Source organism: Amphibalanus amphitrite, unplaced genomic scaffold (assembly GCF_019059575.1).
Source record: "Amphibalanus amphitrite isolate SeventyFive unplaced genomic scaffold, NRLGWU_Aamphi_draft 001778F_arrow, whole genome shotgun sequence".
Classification (NCBI taxonomy): domain Eukaryota; kingdom Metazoa; phylum Arthropoda; class Thecostraca; order Balanomorpha; family Balanidae; genus Amphibalanus; species Amphibalanus amphitrite.
In genome coordinates this window covers 79,344-97,707 of record NW_024883271.1, presented here as the reverse complement: position 1 = coordinate 97,707, position 18,364 = coordinate 79,344, and the positions used below count along the sequence as shown (strand labels likewise).

The 18,364-nt window shown below is 49.8% G+C and overlaps 1 protein-coding gene across 1 annotated transcript in view; it reads right to left on the bottom strand.

The window, feature by feature from the left end:
• Positions 1 to 10,621: 10,621 nt before the first annotated feature.
• LOC122375114 (Krueppel-like factor 6) overlaps positions 10,622 to 18,364 on the bottom strand; it is a 56,886-nt gene continuing 49,143 nt past the window's right edge. Inside the window, exon 3 of the mRNA XM_043354312.1 lies at positions 10,622 to 12,706. Within this exon, the coding sequence (XP_043210247.1) occupies positions 12,522 to 12,706 (185 nt within the window). The 3' untranslated portion in view covers positions 10,622 to 12,521. The remainder of the gene's footprint in view (positions 12,707 to 18,364) is intronic.

Below are 18,364 nucleotides of genomic sequence, written 5' to 3'. Positions count from 1 at the left end.
TGTGGGCGAGTCATTCTGAAAATAATCAGCGCCGCGGTCGGGAATAGCGTCCAAGGCCGGCCAAGAGACAGCTGGTCACTTCTGACCGGATGTGAGCGGTCCTTTGAATGAAGTGAGCGGACTCTGACGGATACGACCGGCGAGTCTTTGAAGGTGTATCGTAACAGATAGTATTGGGATATCGGTCGCACGGGACATGAAACAGTGGACGGTTTGAATGGCTCTGACGTTCGTTAGGAGTTGTGTAAGGTGAGCTAGGGATATAATGAGGCTGAATAATTACAAGGCAGATGAATGTCTCCTGGCGATGTATTTAATGTTAGACTGTCCTCAACGATGTGGTTTATTGACTGTTGTACATCTCGTCTGTGTTGTGTTGCGCATGGTGGAAGGTTATCAGAACATCACCGCACTATTGCAGAGGTCTGCAGGATGCAGTCGCGGGCCTTCCCCTCCGAGATGTTCGTCCTTTACACCCCCCCCCCCCCCAGTGCCGACTGTCGGGGCTGACCGTGACGTCATCGATCAGCTGTTCTGTTCTTCTCGTTTTCGGTCGGTCAGGGGATAGGCGATAAGCTTTCGGATGAAATGGATGGACGGACGATTGATAAGAAATATCTCATGCTTGGTCACCTCCTTGTTAATTGTGATAAGCTGTCAGTTCACAGACCGTATAAGGACGTGGGGCATTGGCAAAGAACATGTGTAGCTACCTACATAATAACACGAATGTGCACCTTTACTGCCAATGAGAATGAACGTCCGATGAATCACGACGAAAGTAAGCACAATAAGAAAGTACAATAGAACAATAACACCATGAGAACAATAGGGTAAAAGCGCAGGCCAAACACGTGCATGTTTGAACTAAGAATAAACAGGTGGTGAAGGCACGATCACTAAACTCCGGTCAACCTGCATGAAAGACAACACATTCTGTTAAATTCATATGAATTCCGCTTAAGAATTCTGCATTGTCACCACATCACAAGAGCTTGCATTACCCGCCAGGCAGAATAATTCAATTACTCGGTCAAAAGTGTCGCCTTTTGTGCGGCCCGGGCCCCATCACACAATGACGTGGGTGTGCTGTCCATATGAATGCCGTGCCCGACGCTCTGTGTCGCGCCCGACGCCCCCGCAGTCGGACAGCGCGGTCCATACCGGTCACGTCAGACGGCTGTGCTGTCCAATCACATCAGCGGACGTGCCTGTGGTGGAGTCAGAGTCATGACTGGTAGAGTCAGACACGACCGGAGTGCGAGTCATGCCTGGGGATCGAGTCGTGATTGATGGCCGAGTCGTGCCCATTGGTGATGTCAGAGCTCGTGGGAGTCGAATCAAATGCCGAGTCGCACGGCTTTGCAGAGTCCGAGTCAGACGAGTCGAGTCGGCTGCCAACTGCGTGATGTCACCGAGGGAGCAGATATGACGTCATCTAGATCTGACGTCAAGTGGGATGATGGAGTCGACTCTGTTGTTGGCCAACTGGCTGACATCACGCTGTTGATGATGGAGTCATTCCGGGAACAGCGGGTGGCACCACACTGGTGGTGGTGGTGGTGGTAGGGGGGGAGTCAGCTGCCAAAGGGGGGGGAGTCAGGCGGTGATGTCAGCGGGGTGCGGCGCTGACGGAAATGGCCGAGTCACGGAGTCAGAGTCATATGAGGCGCATCCATCACGGGCGATGACGTCAGGTCAGAGGTGTGGGGTCGTGTCGGGTGGGAGAGTCAGAGGTGAGGTCAGCGGGGGAGCCGCAGAGGCCACAGAGGGCCGTGGGTGTCTCCGGCGGCACACCTTCAGATGCGATGTGCAGATTACAGATATGTACCTACATCTGCTGGTCTCTGATGTCCCGCCTATAGGGACTATGAACAACGATAGGTAATTGTTGCCCGGTGGCATTTTGATGAAATATAAAAACTGCGGCGCGGTGTACCAATATGCGAGCAGCCGATTCAGTGCTTCAATGCTGTTTTAAAGCCAGCGAATTCTGAACGGGCAAAGTCTGAACCTTCGTCACTTCTGAGCCAAGCGCTGATTCAATCAACACTTCAAAGTCCGAGGCATATTTCATAAGACCGTTGGGCTCTTTTGTAGATCGGTCTTTCACGTGTTGTATAAGCAGAGTCGTTAGGGCCCGAGCCTGTCGTGTTAAACGTCAGTGTGCTAACGGGCAGAAGCCTTTGCTGCATACCCAATCACACCTGGGAGGCTGGGGTTTCTTAAGGCCTCGCATATTGATTGAATCAATTCCCAGATTGAGTTACCCCTAAAAACGTCGTGCATTTAGACGTCAGGCATTTTGGAAAACGGTGACTGAGGCAGACAAGTAGATCAGGACGGTAAAAGGCGGAGGTTGGTTGGACGGTACGGACGGTGGCAGTCGCGGCTTACGGGACGTCGTCGAACGAGATGAAACAAGCTCTCATCATCGTTTGACCATTTAACGTCCATTCAAATCAAACGTTCATGAATCGATGACAAGCTCGAGTCACGCTCGCCACCAACTAATTCATCATGTATGACAGTTCCTCAGATTACCTGGAATGTATAACTGCAGCTACGCCTGGCCATCTGCGAATATAAACACCTGCTTGCTTCTGTCACGTGTCAGTCATTTCCTGAAGTGGCTCGGTCGCCGCGATGTAATTCGACATCAGAGCTGCATTACTGCACACCAAAGTCCCCAGCTGGCGGGGTAGTGAGGCCGGAACATTCTGCGGTCAGTTTCCGCAGAATACGCCACTACTGCGCCAGTTCTGGAGCAGGGGGTATGGGATGATACACTCTGTGACTCATTGGGAGTCCAGATCATCGTACAGAGTAGAGAGGGTAGAGAGGAAAGGGAGGAGAGAGAGAGAGAGAGAGAGAGAGAGAGAGAGAGAGAGAGAGAGAGAGAGAGAGAGAGAGAGAGAGAGAGAGAGAGAGAGAGAGAGAGAGATTGGAAGGTGATGCACAAGGCTCACAGATGGGTCATCAGTAGCGAATGTTGTGTACGAGGTTTCTATAAGACGTCCTGCTAATAAACGGTCTGCTAATAATAATAGTCATCTGTGTCATGGCTCTCACAATCAAGAGTTGACACATGGCATCGTAATCGGTTTTTAAAGATGGTTTGTCAAGCGCGATGGACGACTGTGTTATCAATGCATGTTGCATTTTCATACTTCAGTAAAGTTTTTACATTAGAGCGTGTCCATTTATAGGTAACCACCAACCATGCCTTTGGATGTTTTATTGATAATCTATTTTCTACATCCATTATTGCGTTACCTTCTTATCAAGGAAATTAATCCACTTTTCTCCAACAGCCGAGCTAGCTGAATAGCAAAAAGGAATAGGTATAATTAGAAAAGCACATACATGCACCGATGGCAATCTAATGGGAACGCACCCGTAAATGTACCCAGATTATCTCGGACTGGCGCAACCAGTGCGCCGCTTTGGGCGACAAGATCAAAGACTGCGCAGCGTTTTGCAGCACATACCATCAGTTAGACGGGCGTGCAAAGGCTGCTTTACAGTGTGAACTGCTCAAGTTGATAAGAAGGTGAGCAAATCGTTTCGCACGACGTGTGCTCGCAGATATAGCACCGGAAACGATAAGTGTGCAATGTTTTCCCAGGTAGGATGAGGGATAACGAAACGATGATATCGTAGGTATAGAAAGTGTAAAATTCCTAGCAAAATAAATCCTTTAAATTTGTAGCTTGTAACAATTTATGTAACATCGCGACTGCGCAGCGAACTGGAGCCCGTTTCTAGAAAATCGCCACCCTGCCCCCAGTATCGCTGCTAAATTTTATTTTCACTTGGCGAAATATGCAATATATTATTAATTTGTACATTAGGCTATATTTTTTATATTTCCTTTCAAAAAACATTTCGGTTAGAGCACCGTTATGAGAGATAAATCGATAGATAAAGTGACTACTGGAGCCGTCAATCCCGTCTCGCTCCCACGATCCATGGTATTCATTTTCTCCCGGCGAAACAAGGCTCGCGCCCCTATAGAGGCGCCCGTTTCGCAACACACGGGAGAGAGAGCGAGAGAGAGAGAGAGAGAGAGAGAGAGAGAGAGAGAGAGAGAGAGAGAGAGAGAGAGAGAGAGAGAGAGAGAGAGAGAGAGGGGGGGGGGGGGAGACGGCACGACGCCCGCCGCTTACACGGGGATGACTGGCGACTGTATAGAGTGGTGAGTCACCACTCATCAGTGCCCCCGGGGCGCCGAAACGGCACTCCCAGGTGAAAGAGACGAATTAGCTCGTCTTTTGTCCCGTCATCGTCATGTAGGCTCAGCAGCTGTCACTCAACGACTAAAACGAACATCTATCGGAAGGAATGGGACGCGTGTTATCATTGTGCGCAAATGCTGCATTACATGCTACAGGAATGTGGTGGTTTTGTAAGATCGGGTTGCGACCTTGTAAGCTTGTGCTGTATCTGGTGCTATCAAATACCTCGCTAACCAAGGCAACTTATAGGAAGTGTGATCGCTTCAGTCACGTAAAGTCGACATACATTTCCATATATAACCGCGGACGAGTTCCCGATTTTCACGTGAAAAATACTCTGTTAACGAGCGTTCCGCATACCTCAGCGCCTTTGTCATTTCCTTCCTTATTCAGGAAACCGTCAGCTATGGAGGTCCATTTGGTCGGAGTGCAGTCTCGTCAACCAGCTGCGACCATCCCTCTCTGGGCTGTGCAAAATAGCAGAGTGATGACACTGCTGAGTTCGCGGGCTGAATATATGAGGCCTCGGATGTACGACGGTCCCAGGACGATGAAATCACCCCTGTGTTTGCCAATCGAGATCGGTGACAGAATGCTTGGCGGCGACGATTGGCATTGCATGTGCAAAAATGGAATGTTTACATGCTTATAAGTGGCGAGTGTTATCTGTATTCCGAGTGCATGCCAATGCTGAGTCACCGCTGATAAACGTAGTTGTCCGCACAGATAGGACAGTGTAAAAATGATCAACGATTTCGCCCTGGGGCGGCGGTGCACAGTGATGCAAATGGGGTTCACGAGTGGCCATAAATACCCAAAAGCCAAGTTTACCAAATCGAGTTAATTGCGATATGGCCGAGTAGACAAATGTTTGGGGCATCTGAAATCACATGGTTTTCATGTTTTTGTCAAAACCGGCCTCGTGTATAATCGTCAGAAGTCGTGACATTTTCTAGGTCGTAAAATGACGGTCAGACACTCGCAAGTTCAAACGCCGCTGGTTTGCGTTCATTTCGTACAAATTGAAAAAATTATGCATGGGAATGATCCCCAAAGCCTTCTGCTTCTAATGCCGGGTCACAAAAAGCCGTATCTTATTCGCTTTGGCGGTAATCTGACTATTTATCATCATGTTGCAATCGCAGTTTTTTACTAAGAAAAAAATGCTTTCGTTTCACCTACAGCACTTAACACAGTGTGTGCCCGTTAGTCCACCATACCATAGCTTTCCCTAATCATTTCTGAGTCGCATCGTGAAAGAATTAAGGTGCTAGCACAGGGCTGAGCGGCGCTACAGAGGTTTTTGTCCGGGCGGTCGGGCGCCGCAGTGGGCGCGCAGTGGGCGGGTGGGTGCCGCCGCGCGGCGTCCGGGCGGCGCGGCGTCGCGGCCGCCCAGGCCGCCCGCTGCGCCGCGGCACCCGACCGTGCCGGACAAAAACTTCTGTAGCGCCGGTCAGCCCTGTGCTAGCGCCTTGATTCTTTCACTATGCGACTCAGAAATGATTAGGAAATGCTATGATATGGTGCACTAACGGGCACACACTGTGTGAAGTGCTGTAGGTGAATTGAAAGCAAATATTTTTGGTAAAAAACTGCGGTTGCAACATGATTACAAATAGTTAGCTCACCGCCAAACCAAAATAGATACGGCTTTCTATGACATGGCATTAGAAGCAGCAGGTTTCGGGGATCATTTTCATGTATAATTTTTGCAGTTTGTATGACCTGAGCGCACGCTAGCGGCACTTGAATTTCAAGTATCTGACAGTCATTTTACGACATCGAAAATGTCTCGACTTCTGACAATCATACACGAGGCCGGTTTTGACAAAAACATTAAAATCATACTTTTTCAGACACCCCAAACATTTGCCTGACTGACCATATTACGATTTATTCGATTAAGTGAACTTGAATTTTGGGCCTTTTTCGTATTTATGGCCACTCGTGAACCCCATTTGCATCACTGTCGCGGTGGCACGTGAAGAGTATGCGGCAATCAGATGACATGTATGATACAAAAACTACTGGCTACTGGCGCTTCCGCGAAAAAAAACACACACCAGAAATACCTACCACACAGCATGTGCGAAACCACATAATGCATTCCTGAGCTGTCTCGATCAGATTGCTCGCAAATAATGCACAGTCTGTCTTGAGAACGTATAGGGGAAAGTGGGTGTATTACGCCCTCCTAACCAATTGCGCCCACCTACATTCCCACGGATTCAATGGCATGTTTAGAATTTTGTGTTCGAAAACATTATTTTTACCACTGGATTGTTCATTTTATGGCCCAAACACTCCGATGAAGCCAATCAGCAAGGCTCATTACGCCATCAAAGATGGTATGGCGTTTTCTTAACTTTTTTGCAGTATTTTGAACCGTTGGCTATAAAAATTTACGATATTTGTGTGATTTTTCAGAGTGATATTTAGAAAGAAAAACCCATTTTTCATTGTATATCACTGAAACCGTAAACTTCCTGCAACATCTTTATGATAACTTCTATGCTTTTATTAAAAAGTACCTCAATTTTAATTGCGCCCATGGCAATTGCGCCAGGGGGGCGCAAATAGAATAATGGTGTAGCCATTGTATCACGACAGTATGAATGCATCATTAACTGATTGCAATAAAGAAGGAGTTTAATGTCAGGCAAGGGAGCAGCCCGCTGTCGTCAGTCCGCAAATTATCTCTATCGTCAAACTTATAATGCAGCTTCCATTTAGGCCACGACTTTTGGTGTAATTGACAAAATACGACATTTTCAACATGGACTCAGGCGTGAGAAGAGACAGCTATGATAAAAAAGTAAAAACTGATGTCATTAAGTTGTCAAAACGATAAAATTTATTAGTTTTGAGAGAACCGATTGAAAATTTAACTGTATAGGCGCATACGTTCACATATATCTAGTCGGTTACAGTAAACGTTTTCGTTGCACTTTTACAAGCGTACGGACACATGTAAAGTTATCTACCTCTGGTCCTGGGCAAAAAACATCGCAATTTATATCTACATTAATTATTCATCCAGCCTGAATAACATTATAAATGTTTAAGTAAGCCGCACAGACATTAGACTGCCCGGGTGTATGCATTCCGTCTCATTCACTTAGCCATGTTAACCCTCGCCCATGTAGGGGGGGGGGGGTTGGTGCAACCCCCCCCCCCTGAGGCTTTTCGGAAATAGTGCAAAAACGGCGGCGCGCAGCGCCGTCAAATTTTGGGTACCTTATGGAGCAAACCTTACGCATCTTTTGATAAAAAAAAAAATTTGACCGGGTCATGTCAGGTCACGGAGTTATGACGTCACAAAGGGAACAGCCTCCGGCCGGATTTTCACAAACTGAGTGCCAACGCCCGAGGTTTCCTGCCGGTGGTACGGACATCGGTTGATGGATCGTGATGAAACTTCCCATGCATGTTGGGGCAAGTATTGGCTATCATATGGTATAAGAAACTTGACCGGGTCAGGTCAGGTCACGGAGCTATGACGTCACAAGAGGAACAGCGTCCGGTACTATTTTTGAAAAGCGCCCGAACCACTATTTTGCTAATTCTTGTTACCTCAATGGGAGTATGCAGCAATATTAGCTTCTATAGGGAGCAAATGGACCTCCCAAATCCAAAAATACAATCAGATTTCAAAAATTTAAATTTTGATTTTTCGAATTTCTGCCGCCGACTGTGACCTTGCCGACTTCCGGCGCTCCCAACGCGCCATTTTTAGAGCTAGGGAAACGAAATACATACCAAACGATAGAGAATTGATCAAGGAACACGATAGTCAAGATTTCAAGTCGATATCTCCCACCGTTTTGCCGCAATCGCCGCGAAAAGTTGAAAAAAGTCTATTTTTCCGAAAATTTGACCTTTGACCGGTCAAAAGTAGGTCAAATGTTGACCTAGGACCAAAAAATATACCACCAATCGCGAGATCTCGGCGAGAGCAATCCGTTGGTCTTTTCCGCTAAGCTCTACGACGCTCCGTTTTCAAACGCCAAGGGGGGGGTCGCACCAACCCCCCCCCCTGCATGGGCGAAGGTGGCAGATCGCCATTTACGGGCGAGGGTTAAAGTATAGGGCGCAATTGGGCTCTAATTGCGCCATCCCCCTGGCGCAATTTACAGCAGTTGTTGGCAAATGCGCCCTTTTGCATGTTTCTGAAAAAGCAGCTGTCAGAAGCAAACGAAACATTCTTAGTTGATCGGGAGGCTCTTAAATCGTAGCCAATGAGCTCCTCTTTGAAATGGTTACCAGTGCATGCTTATATCTCCAGCGGTTTTCTTGCAATTAGCGTTTTTCCTTAAGGTGGCGCAATTCACCATCCTTCCCCTACATAATATGAGGCACGTGTCGGCTCCACAGTTATGCTGCTGATGCCAAATGTTATTGTTTGCTTTTCACTATATCAACTGCGTAGAGTGGTGCCTAGATGGTGTGGTATTTGCGCATTCCAGTTGTGCAGTTATGCATATTCAAACAAAAGTGAACGTAAAAATGCATCAGTAGGTACGGCTTAAATTGTATTGTCAGTTGACTTACACGAATCATGTTGTCAGCTTAGACTCTAGAGGAATCCCGTACCTAACTGATGTGTTAATAATGTGTTAATAAACTGATGTGTTAACCCTCGCCCGTAAACGGCGATCTGCCACCTTCGCCCATGCAGGGGGGGGGGGGTTGGTGCGACCCCCCCTTGGCGTTTGAAAACGGAGCGTCGTAGAGCTTAGCAGAAAAAACCAACGGATTGCTCTCGCCGAGATCTCGAGATTGGTGGTATATTTTTTGGTCCTAGGTCAACATTTGACCTACTTTTGACCGGTCAAAGGTCAAATTTTCGGAACAATAGACTTTTTCAAATTTTCCGCGGCGATTGCGGCAAAACGGTGGGAGATATCGACTTAAAACCTTCACTATCGTGTTCCTTGATCAATTCTCTATCGCTTGGTATGTATTTCGTTTCCCTAGCTCTAAAAATGGCGCGTTGGGAGCGCCGGAAGTCGGCAAGGTCACAGTCGGCGGCAGAAATTCGAAAAATCAAAATTTAAATTTTTGAAATCTGATTGTATTTTTGGATTTGGGATGTCCATTCGCTCCCTATAGAAGCTAATATTGCTGCATATTCCCATTGAGGTGACAAGAATTAGCAAAATAGTGGTTCGGGCGCTTTTCAAAAATAGTACCGGACGCTGTTCCTCTTGTGACGTCATAGCCCCGTGACCTGACCTGACCCGGTCAAGTTTCTTATACCATATGATAGCCAATACTTGCCCCAACATGCATGGGAAGTTTCATCACGATCCATCAACCGATGTCCGTACCACCGGCAGGAAACCTCGGGCGTTGGCACTCAGTTTGTGAAAATCCGGCCGGAGGCTGTTCCCTTTGTGACGTCATAACTCCGTGACCTGACATGACCCGGTCAATTTTTTTTTTATCAAAAGATGCGCAAGGTTTGCTCCATAAGGTACCCAAAATTTGGCGGCGCTGCGCGCCGCCGTTTTTGCACTATTTCCGAAAAACCTCAGGGGGGGGGGGGTTGCACCAACCCCCCCCTACATGGGCGAGGGTTAATAAATATCCCGACACGAATAAAGAAGAAGAAAAAAAGAAAAAAAGTTTTAGATTTCATTTCAAGTGGTCTGGTTTTTGACACTTGAAATGAAATCTAAAACTTTTTTTTTCTTTTTTTCTTCTTCTTTATTCGTGTCGGGATATTTATGAAATGTAGTGAAAGGAGATTGTTTATCGATGTATGTGAGATATGTCTGATTCATGTGAGTTGATGTGCATTGATTTACATGTGCATGTAACCTTGTTGGGCCCATGTGGCCTGTTGTTGCATGGAAATATATGTTATGTTATGTTTGATGTGTTGTTCGCGAGAACCATAGCGTGCATCATGGCAGAGGCCTGTTATTTCAATACAGTGTTATTCCTGTTTTCATCTGTGTAAACACGGTGCGAATTCCCTACGATCGCAATGCGTTGGAAGTTTTACCTCTCCTGCGGGCTGCGATATTCAGTGCCTAATTTCTTCGTTAGAACGGTTCAATTCAAGATTACGGGACTATAACTTTCGATGACCGTTTTGTTGTGAAACACCGGTAATGTTTTGCGGAACGTTTAAGTACGTGCTTAGTGTCATGTCTGCTCCGCTGACCGCTACGTCTCATATTCCTCGAATGTTAGATTTAATGGCTGTTCTACGTGTGCCCTACTCAGTCCTCATGTGACCCTATTTACGTACGCCTTTGTTTGTGTGCCTAAAAATGTATGGGGGCTTCAGATCTACATCAAAATGGTCACTGGTTCGATCCTCATCTATGCCAGCGTTTTCCGAAATCCACCATTCTCCAGCCCCAAACACACCGTTCGTTTCGCTGCCCTCTTTATGACTCGTTCGCACTCAGTATACAGGAGGCGTCACCAGAAGCAGAGACAGAAGAACCGTCGGAAAACAGAGACCATTCTCTGGACAGCCGAGAGCAATGCACGTGCGCCACGGCACCCTTCCGCGGCGGACTGAACAGTCTGAGATCCGAGCCGACCGACAAGTGAGACAGAGAGACGGAGAGACCAGAGGCGGAGCAGGCGGATGGGCGGCACGGGCCCTGCGCCGATCTGGGGCCGCCATAGACCGGCCCTAGACCGGCCAGGGCCGGTTGACGTTTATCCCAGTAAGCAGTGTCGGAGTCGCACGCACACAGGCAGCTCAGACAGTCGGACGCACCATTATAGTCACACGCGTGAGACAAGATGCATGATTCATGAACACGATGGTTGATGTCTGGTCAACTACTCACAATGTACGTCCGATGGCTGAATGGTGCGGTGACAAAGTCTCACATCACGGTTAGCTATAAACCTAAAGCTCCCAGCCGTAAAGGCCTGCATTTCATCGTAAACAAAATTCGAATGACGAACACGCACTTTGAGTTAGCAGACGCATCTTTCTCAACCATCATTGACGACCAAGGAATTCGTTATCGCTAACCACATATCACGCGCATAAAGATCAACTCGGTCACAATTTCATTTATATAAAGAGCGCGCACCTTAGAAACTCGACCGCCATATCGTTTGTAAGAAGCACCTTACAATCGGGGCTGAAAAGTTGGATATACTCTATAATTTGAAGGAAGCTTTCGGTGTACGAGTGGTTATTTTGATTGAGTCACAGCGAAGACGAGTCTGACAATTTCTCGTTTTCTCGAAGACGGCGAAAAACAAAACGGCGACCAAAAGAGTTCACCCACTGCGCGCTCGGACCAAACAACAAAACAACGCATACAAACCGGACACAGCGGCGGACCGTGTCCGCTCTACGCCAGTCTACTCGCGCGCGGCGCTGTCTCTCGCGGTCACACACTCACACTCAGAGACACATAGGTGCGCGCCGCGGAGATGGTCGGCCATCTCCGGGAGCCGACACACCGACACGGCGCGTCGCTCATCACAGATTCGTCCCGCCACCGCCGGATCACGCTCCGCGCGGTGGACAGGTTTGCACTTCGTCGCTCTCTCGTCTCGCACCATCGTCTTCTCGCCGCCGCGCGCCATTAAAGCTTTGTTAGCTTTGAACTGTGGACACCCCACGCCGTCGAGTCTGTTCCGGGGGCGGCTGTCGGCCGGTCCCCCGCTCACCGCGCGAGCCACGAGCAGTGGACTCTCGACTCCGTCCTCGGTGCCCGCTCCGCGCCACGCGGCGGAACTCGAAGGCTCTGATTGGGACAGAATCACCGGCGAGATGCGTTTAGCGTCACAGGGACAGTAAGAACACCAAAAAATAGTCGGAAGCGATGCAGTCCTGTTTGCGGCCGGTGACGGTCGCGTTGGCAGGCGGAGAAGCGGCGGGGCCGGCGCCAACTGAACGGAGTGTGTCGCGGAGCCGCGCCGCTGCCGACAGCGGGTCCGGGTGACGGGCCGACAGCCTGCCGTGGGCCGTCACCGGTGCGGCCTCGCGTGTCGGCGCTATCGGCGTGCTGCTACCGGACGAAATCGCTCCGCGGAGCCGCGGCTCAGCGAGCGGCACTGGCGGTCACAAATTTCATAAACAGAGCCTCCGAACCGATCGGCGATTTATCTTGTGGCGCGTCGGGCGGGCGGCACGCGAGTGTCCGGCTCGGCGCTCTCTCCTCTCCCCGTCCCCTCTGCCCCTCTGCAGAGGGGAGCCGGGAGGTGGGAGGAGGGCGGCCGGCGCGGCGCTCTGGAATGACGCTGTGGCAGTGTTGTCCCTGACGGCTCGGCGGCGGCGGCTGGCGGCCGGCGCTATCATAGCTCGGCCTGGTGGCGCTTCATGTGCAGCGCCAGGTGATCGGACCGAGAGAAACACCGCTCGCAGCTCTCACACTTGAACGGCTTGGCGCCCGTGTGCTTGCGGTAGTGTCGGGTGAGCTCGTCGGACCTGGCGAACCTCCACTCACAGCCCTCCCACGAGCACCGGTACGGCTTCTCGCCTGAAACACACACAGATGGGGATACTGTTAGTAAACGGGTCACATGGAAGGGTCATGGGCTGCGAGAGGGATGTGGTCGACAGATGAAGACCGGCAAGTTGCACACTTTCCCTCATTGTGTTCGGTCACATTTCAGCACGGTCAATTACACGACACGGGGTCAATAGCAAAATAGATAACTGGAACTATTTCAATCTTTTGAAACGAAATGGATTGCTAAGCGTTTAAGCCATTGTGAGTTTAATATTTTATATTCGTAACGCTTGCAACTCGTCAGTCGTCACATCTGTACCCAGCGCCACATGTTTTGCTAATAAATAACCTAACAAAAGCCGTTAGCGGCATGATGTGGCCGACTGCCACTCAGCCGAGCGGCTCCCCCAACGCCATCGTCACACGGGCCTGCCATGGAATGCCGCAGCGGTTTCCGGCCTGCACAGTGGCCGGCCGCCGCCCCCGCCATGCAGACTTCTCGCTCCAGTTCCAGCAGCGGCGGACGGGCGCCCCTCCCGACATTACCATCGCGCCCGGCGCCTCTCCCCAGAGGAGGTGTGAAGACAAACAACGCCACCATTACCAGGCAGCGGGGGTGCGTTTTTAATTAGTAGGCCGCGCCGCTGACGCCAGAGTGTGAGCCAGGAATTTCAGTGGGGCTTAAACCCGAGCGAGCTCTCAGCATCAACCATCGAGGCTCGTCGGCGAAAAGTCGTCCCCCGCGGCGCGGCGACGGCAAATGTCCCTGTATGGGCCTTTTATGAGTCGTGTCCGACGCATAGGAATGAGCCTAGGGGAGGAGAAAGTAGCTGTCTAGGGGTTTTTGCGCGACGTGCGGCGCGGCTTAGGCCTGGAGCTGATGTGAGGTGAGGTGAGAATGGGTGAGAGGTGAGAGGTGAGCTGAGGCGGCCGGATAGGACTAGGCATCAGGCACGTATCAGCTCATATCATGGCGTTGCAGACGCAGGGTGTTTCGACATCTTTTCATCGCATGGTCGCTATAGTTGCGACAGTGACTGCGTTTTTGTAGCATCAAGGGACATAGGACGGAGTTCCGCTGAAATATGGTCAAGTAGATGGGACGATAAAAGTTGAACGATGTAACGCAATGATGCAACGATGCAACTTAACACTACAATGCCTCTCACTCTGCAATAACTGTGCACCTAAAGCCGAATGAATAAATCGTTTTAGCTGATAAATCCGGTCCACTTTACCACGATTAGTCTCCATTTGTCCGTGATTTTCCCGGCAGCAACTCCCCATGAGAGTGGCGCACCTGTACGAGGTCGGTGGCCGCGGGCCGGCCGGGCCCGCACCCCGGCATTCCACCGGGTAACGGGACGGGCCGACGCCGACCGCCCCGCTCTCATGCCTACGCATACGCACGAGCGTGTCTGGACTGCGAGTTGGCGGGCCCCCGACTGAGGCGGCCTTACGACTGGGTAGAGGGAGGGAGGAGAGAGAGGGAGGAGGGAGAACAGGTGCGTGGAGAGAGGACAGACGTGGGAGATGAAGTAGTTTGGAGTGAAATGTAGAACTGCTGACAGGGAGAGATAACTACTAAGATGAGACCTTGTATCAGCCGGTCGGAATGACATTACGAACAGTCTACCAGTACCTATAGGTACCTACAAATAAATAGCGATTCTTTTTAAAGCTGACGAGACGACTGACGCTATTTTGGAGCACACGAAAACCTTTCTTCAATTGCTTCAATAAATAATCCATTACATTTACCGTTCAGTGAATATCAATATAAAATACGAATGCATTCTATTGTTGGGCCAGTCAGCAGCGGCCCGTCCCATAGCGATCGCATTGAATCGCCCGTGGCGAGAATCACCTGGATCAGCCAATCAGCGTTCAGCAGCTCAGCTGACGGCGACGCGTCCAGAGGGGAGGGGTGACAAAGCTCTGCGCCTGCGGTGAAATTATGTTGTGTGTTGTGCAAGCCTTGGGGTGCAATAGTTTTCATTCTCGTTTTTTTCATTTTTCATTTTTTTAGAAGTGTTGTGGCCTAGTTTGGATCTCGGTGATGACAAACATTTTGTCGCATGGTGACAGCGTGTAGCGATGATATCGGTCAAGTGCGTGAGGGGTTGGCGGCGGTGACATTTGACCTTGGCCGTGGCTGCCGGTTCAGCGCTACGCCCAGAGGCGTCGACGGAGCAACTTTCACTTCTCGGTAATGTACCGACTCAATGTTGTTTTTGAATTGGTTTGTGTCTCATTGTCAACGTGTCATGTCAAAATGTTCAGTGAGGTAACTCTAAAAAAGGGTATCAGTATTAAAGGGTCAAGTATCATTATAGAAACGTTTGGGTGGTTCGATAGGAACAGTTTACAGTGGAGAAGTATTCCTAAAAGTTCAAATTACCCTCCTTTGGCCTATTACCAATCTGGTTAGGCAGTATTTCGTACTGAAATTTGATAACGTGCATCCTAAGCGTTTATCTGTAATTTCTTACCGTCGCCCACCAGCCAGTTATAGCGTCTAGCGACATTGCAGAATGTCGCTTTTTGCGTGTGGTTGAGTGAGTTCAGAGAGAACAGGCTCATCCCCGGCCAGGGTGCACTGACATCTCCACTCGATCCAGGCCAGAGGTCATGTCAGGTCAGAGCCTGCGGTGACGGGTCACAGGGTCATGAAAAACCCGCCGCGTGACGGCCCGTGTCGGGCGGACCGTGACACGCTAACAGGCGGAGAGAAGCGAGCTGGGACGAACGGCGGCCACCGCTGCATCTCGTGTAACGAGCCGACGCGCTGGAATTCATCTGGCTAATTATACACCGTCTAGTTACACTAATCAGCGAGCGCGGAGGTCCCATGTTCTCTCTCCCTCCCTACTACCCTCCCCTCTACCCAGCGTCCCTTCTACTCGGTATGTTGGCTGCAGCAGCCCAACGGGCCGGCACAATGCTCCATATTCTCGAGGCCACGGGTGTCGGGCCGCCGTGCTCGTAAACTGCAGCTCTAGCGGACCCTCCCCGAGCTGCAGGGTGCATGCGGCCATTGCCTCTGTCCATGCCGCCTCTGTCTGCCCGGGGAGGCACTGTGCGCTGATGAATGACGGCGGCGCTGACCTCGGCACCGCTGCACGAGACTGCGACAGTCGTGCCGGCCCCTCTCCCACCCCGCGGCCCCCTCCCCACCCCCGGGCGGCGACTGGGTCGGGTTAATTACCGGCCCGGCAGATATATACGTCGGGCAGTGGCGGGCAGCGGCGGCGGCAGCGGCGGCTCAGACAGCCAGCCGACGCTGAAGGCCAGGTCGGGTCGGTGACCTCCAACTAGGTCAGCAATGCCGCGTGAAAGTGAAAGGCTTCGGCGCCGGGTCACCGGCCCCGCGAGGCTGCGGGGGAGGGGAGCGAGGGGAGGGGAGGGTGCAGTCGGGTCATGACACGACCCATCAACAAAACCCGTACTGGCTGCCCGGAGAGCTGGCCTCGTGACATGCTGTTTACAGAAACCTCACGCCAGGCGAAAGGCTACAATAAATAGCATTATAGTACATTTTTGCCACCGACGCATGTTAAAAAAGTTCAGTTAAATTTTGTATAAAGGTGGCCTGCTGAAAGGCTGAAGCGCGAGAGACGGTTAATTTCAGTCGACGCCAAAACTCGGAAATGCCTATCAAAACCCATGCATAAAAACACGGCGGTTAATTTCATTATACGGCAGTTTTCTTCTCTTCAAAAGTTCCCTGTTAAACAATGCATTCGATGACTGAAACTTCAATAAAAGTCCGGTCATATGCCTTGGGTCATATCTAGTAATCTTGATAGAAGCTTGCAGCTTGGAATAAAATGAATTGCGAAACAGGTTGACAGGTGAATTTTGAAAAGAACACAGCCTTAATGTAATGACTTTTCGTATGCATTTCAAAGAGATGGCTTAGCAGGTTACGCAGAAATTTAGAAGGCAGATTTCGAGGTACACCTAGTTCTCAAGAGTCAGTGAAAAGAGCAATTGAAGATGAACCTTACAAAACGGGAAGAACAGCACTGTCAGGAGCCAGTGTTTGTAGTAAGATCGACGTTTGTTATCATACCTTCATGGATATTGGATGTCAAAACTCAAAACGTAGGAAAGAGGAGGGAATGCAACGACATCACATTTCCCCACTAATGAAGACAAAACATGTCTCCGCAACGCCTACTCCTCACTCGCTTCGTAGCATGAATGTCTAATAAAAGTAGGTAACAGACGCGTCTCGCATGTTTACCAGGAAATATCTGAGAAATGAGGGATGAATTTCAAGCAAAATACGACATGGTAGGCAATTTACCATTTGTATAGGTATACTGAAACCAAGTTATAGATTAATTTCGTTATTCGCCCATCGTGTGTTAAAGTCCATTGGCAATAATTTTCATTATACGCCCAAAGCTTTACCCATTTGCTGCCCCCCCCCCCTCTCCCGTGCCCCTCCTTGATGTCGAAGCCCAAAAGCGAACCCTTTCTCAGAGATGCGTTGGTGCTAGGTGCCAAAAAATTTACTATAATAAATTTAATTACCCGGTCCGAATACTATACCAGCCATGATACGGTCGCTTTTCCTCAAGGGTGTTTTCATTGAATATGCTCGCCTCGCAGGCTCGCACATTCAATGCGAAAATTGCACTCATTTCATTCGTGCAATTTTCGAAAATAGCATCCTCACTCCGTTCGGACGCTATTTTCGATAAAATAATGTCCTCACTTCGTTCGGACATTATTTTAAAACACCCTTGGGAAAGCGACCGAATAATAACTGGTATAGTGCTCGGACCGGGCAATTAAATATATATGATTGAGCACAGTGGTTAACAAGGTAGGATCGGCGCCATGCCGAGGAAAAAACGCGTCAACGGGCACCCAGGCCTGTCCCAGGCCAAATATGGCAATGTCCATATATGGCGATGAATCACAGCTGAGTGCAGCGGCGGGACACGGGGCAGACGGTGCATGCATAGCGGGTCCCGTCGGCCTCTGCATTATTGTCAGCGACACAGCGGCGCCAGGACCCTGTCGCGACAACCAGTGGCACGTCCGTCCAGTTCCAAAGCCAAACGGAGGACCCAATGAGACGCCATTTGTCAAAGGTCTCAAGCTATTAGCAGGGATGTATGCAAATGTAGATGAAACCCGATTATCTAGAACGTGGCGCGCTTGAATAAATTCCTGTGCCAGTTCTCATGAGTCATGTGAAGGGCACGGTTGCATAAAATAACCTCGATGTTTCATGGAACGCGTGCCTCGTTGTTCCTTTCGCCGCGTCTACCATTAGCAATGTCAATACACCGTATAAAGACGGAATGATTAATAGGAATAGCATCCAGCAAGTCACTGTCAGACTTGGGACATATATAAGCGATGGCGTAATCCAACAACGTTAACGAGGAAAGTAAACAACAGAGCTGATTACAAAGGGCTCTGATGCGTATCAGTGATTCCCGACAGGTATAACCCTCTGCCATTAAGCCCTCTACCCGTTCTCCCTATCCAATTGTGTCCACAATCCATGGTAGTGCCACCATCCCTCCAACATGCATGCGTGGACATAATGAGCCCATAAAACACTTGACGACTCGGACGGTATGGTGGAGGGAGCCCGCAGCCAGGCGTGATCCGCGGACCAGGACTCCATATCGGGGTATGAATGCCCCATCGGCGGCGTCG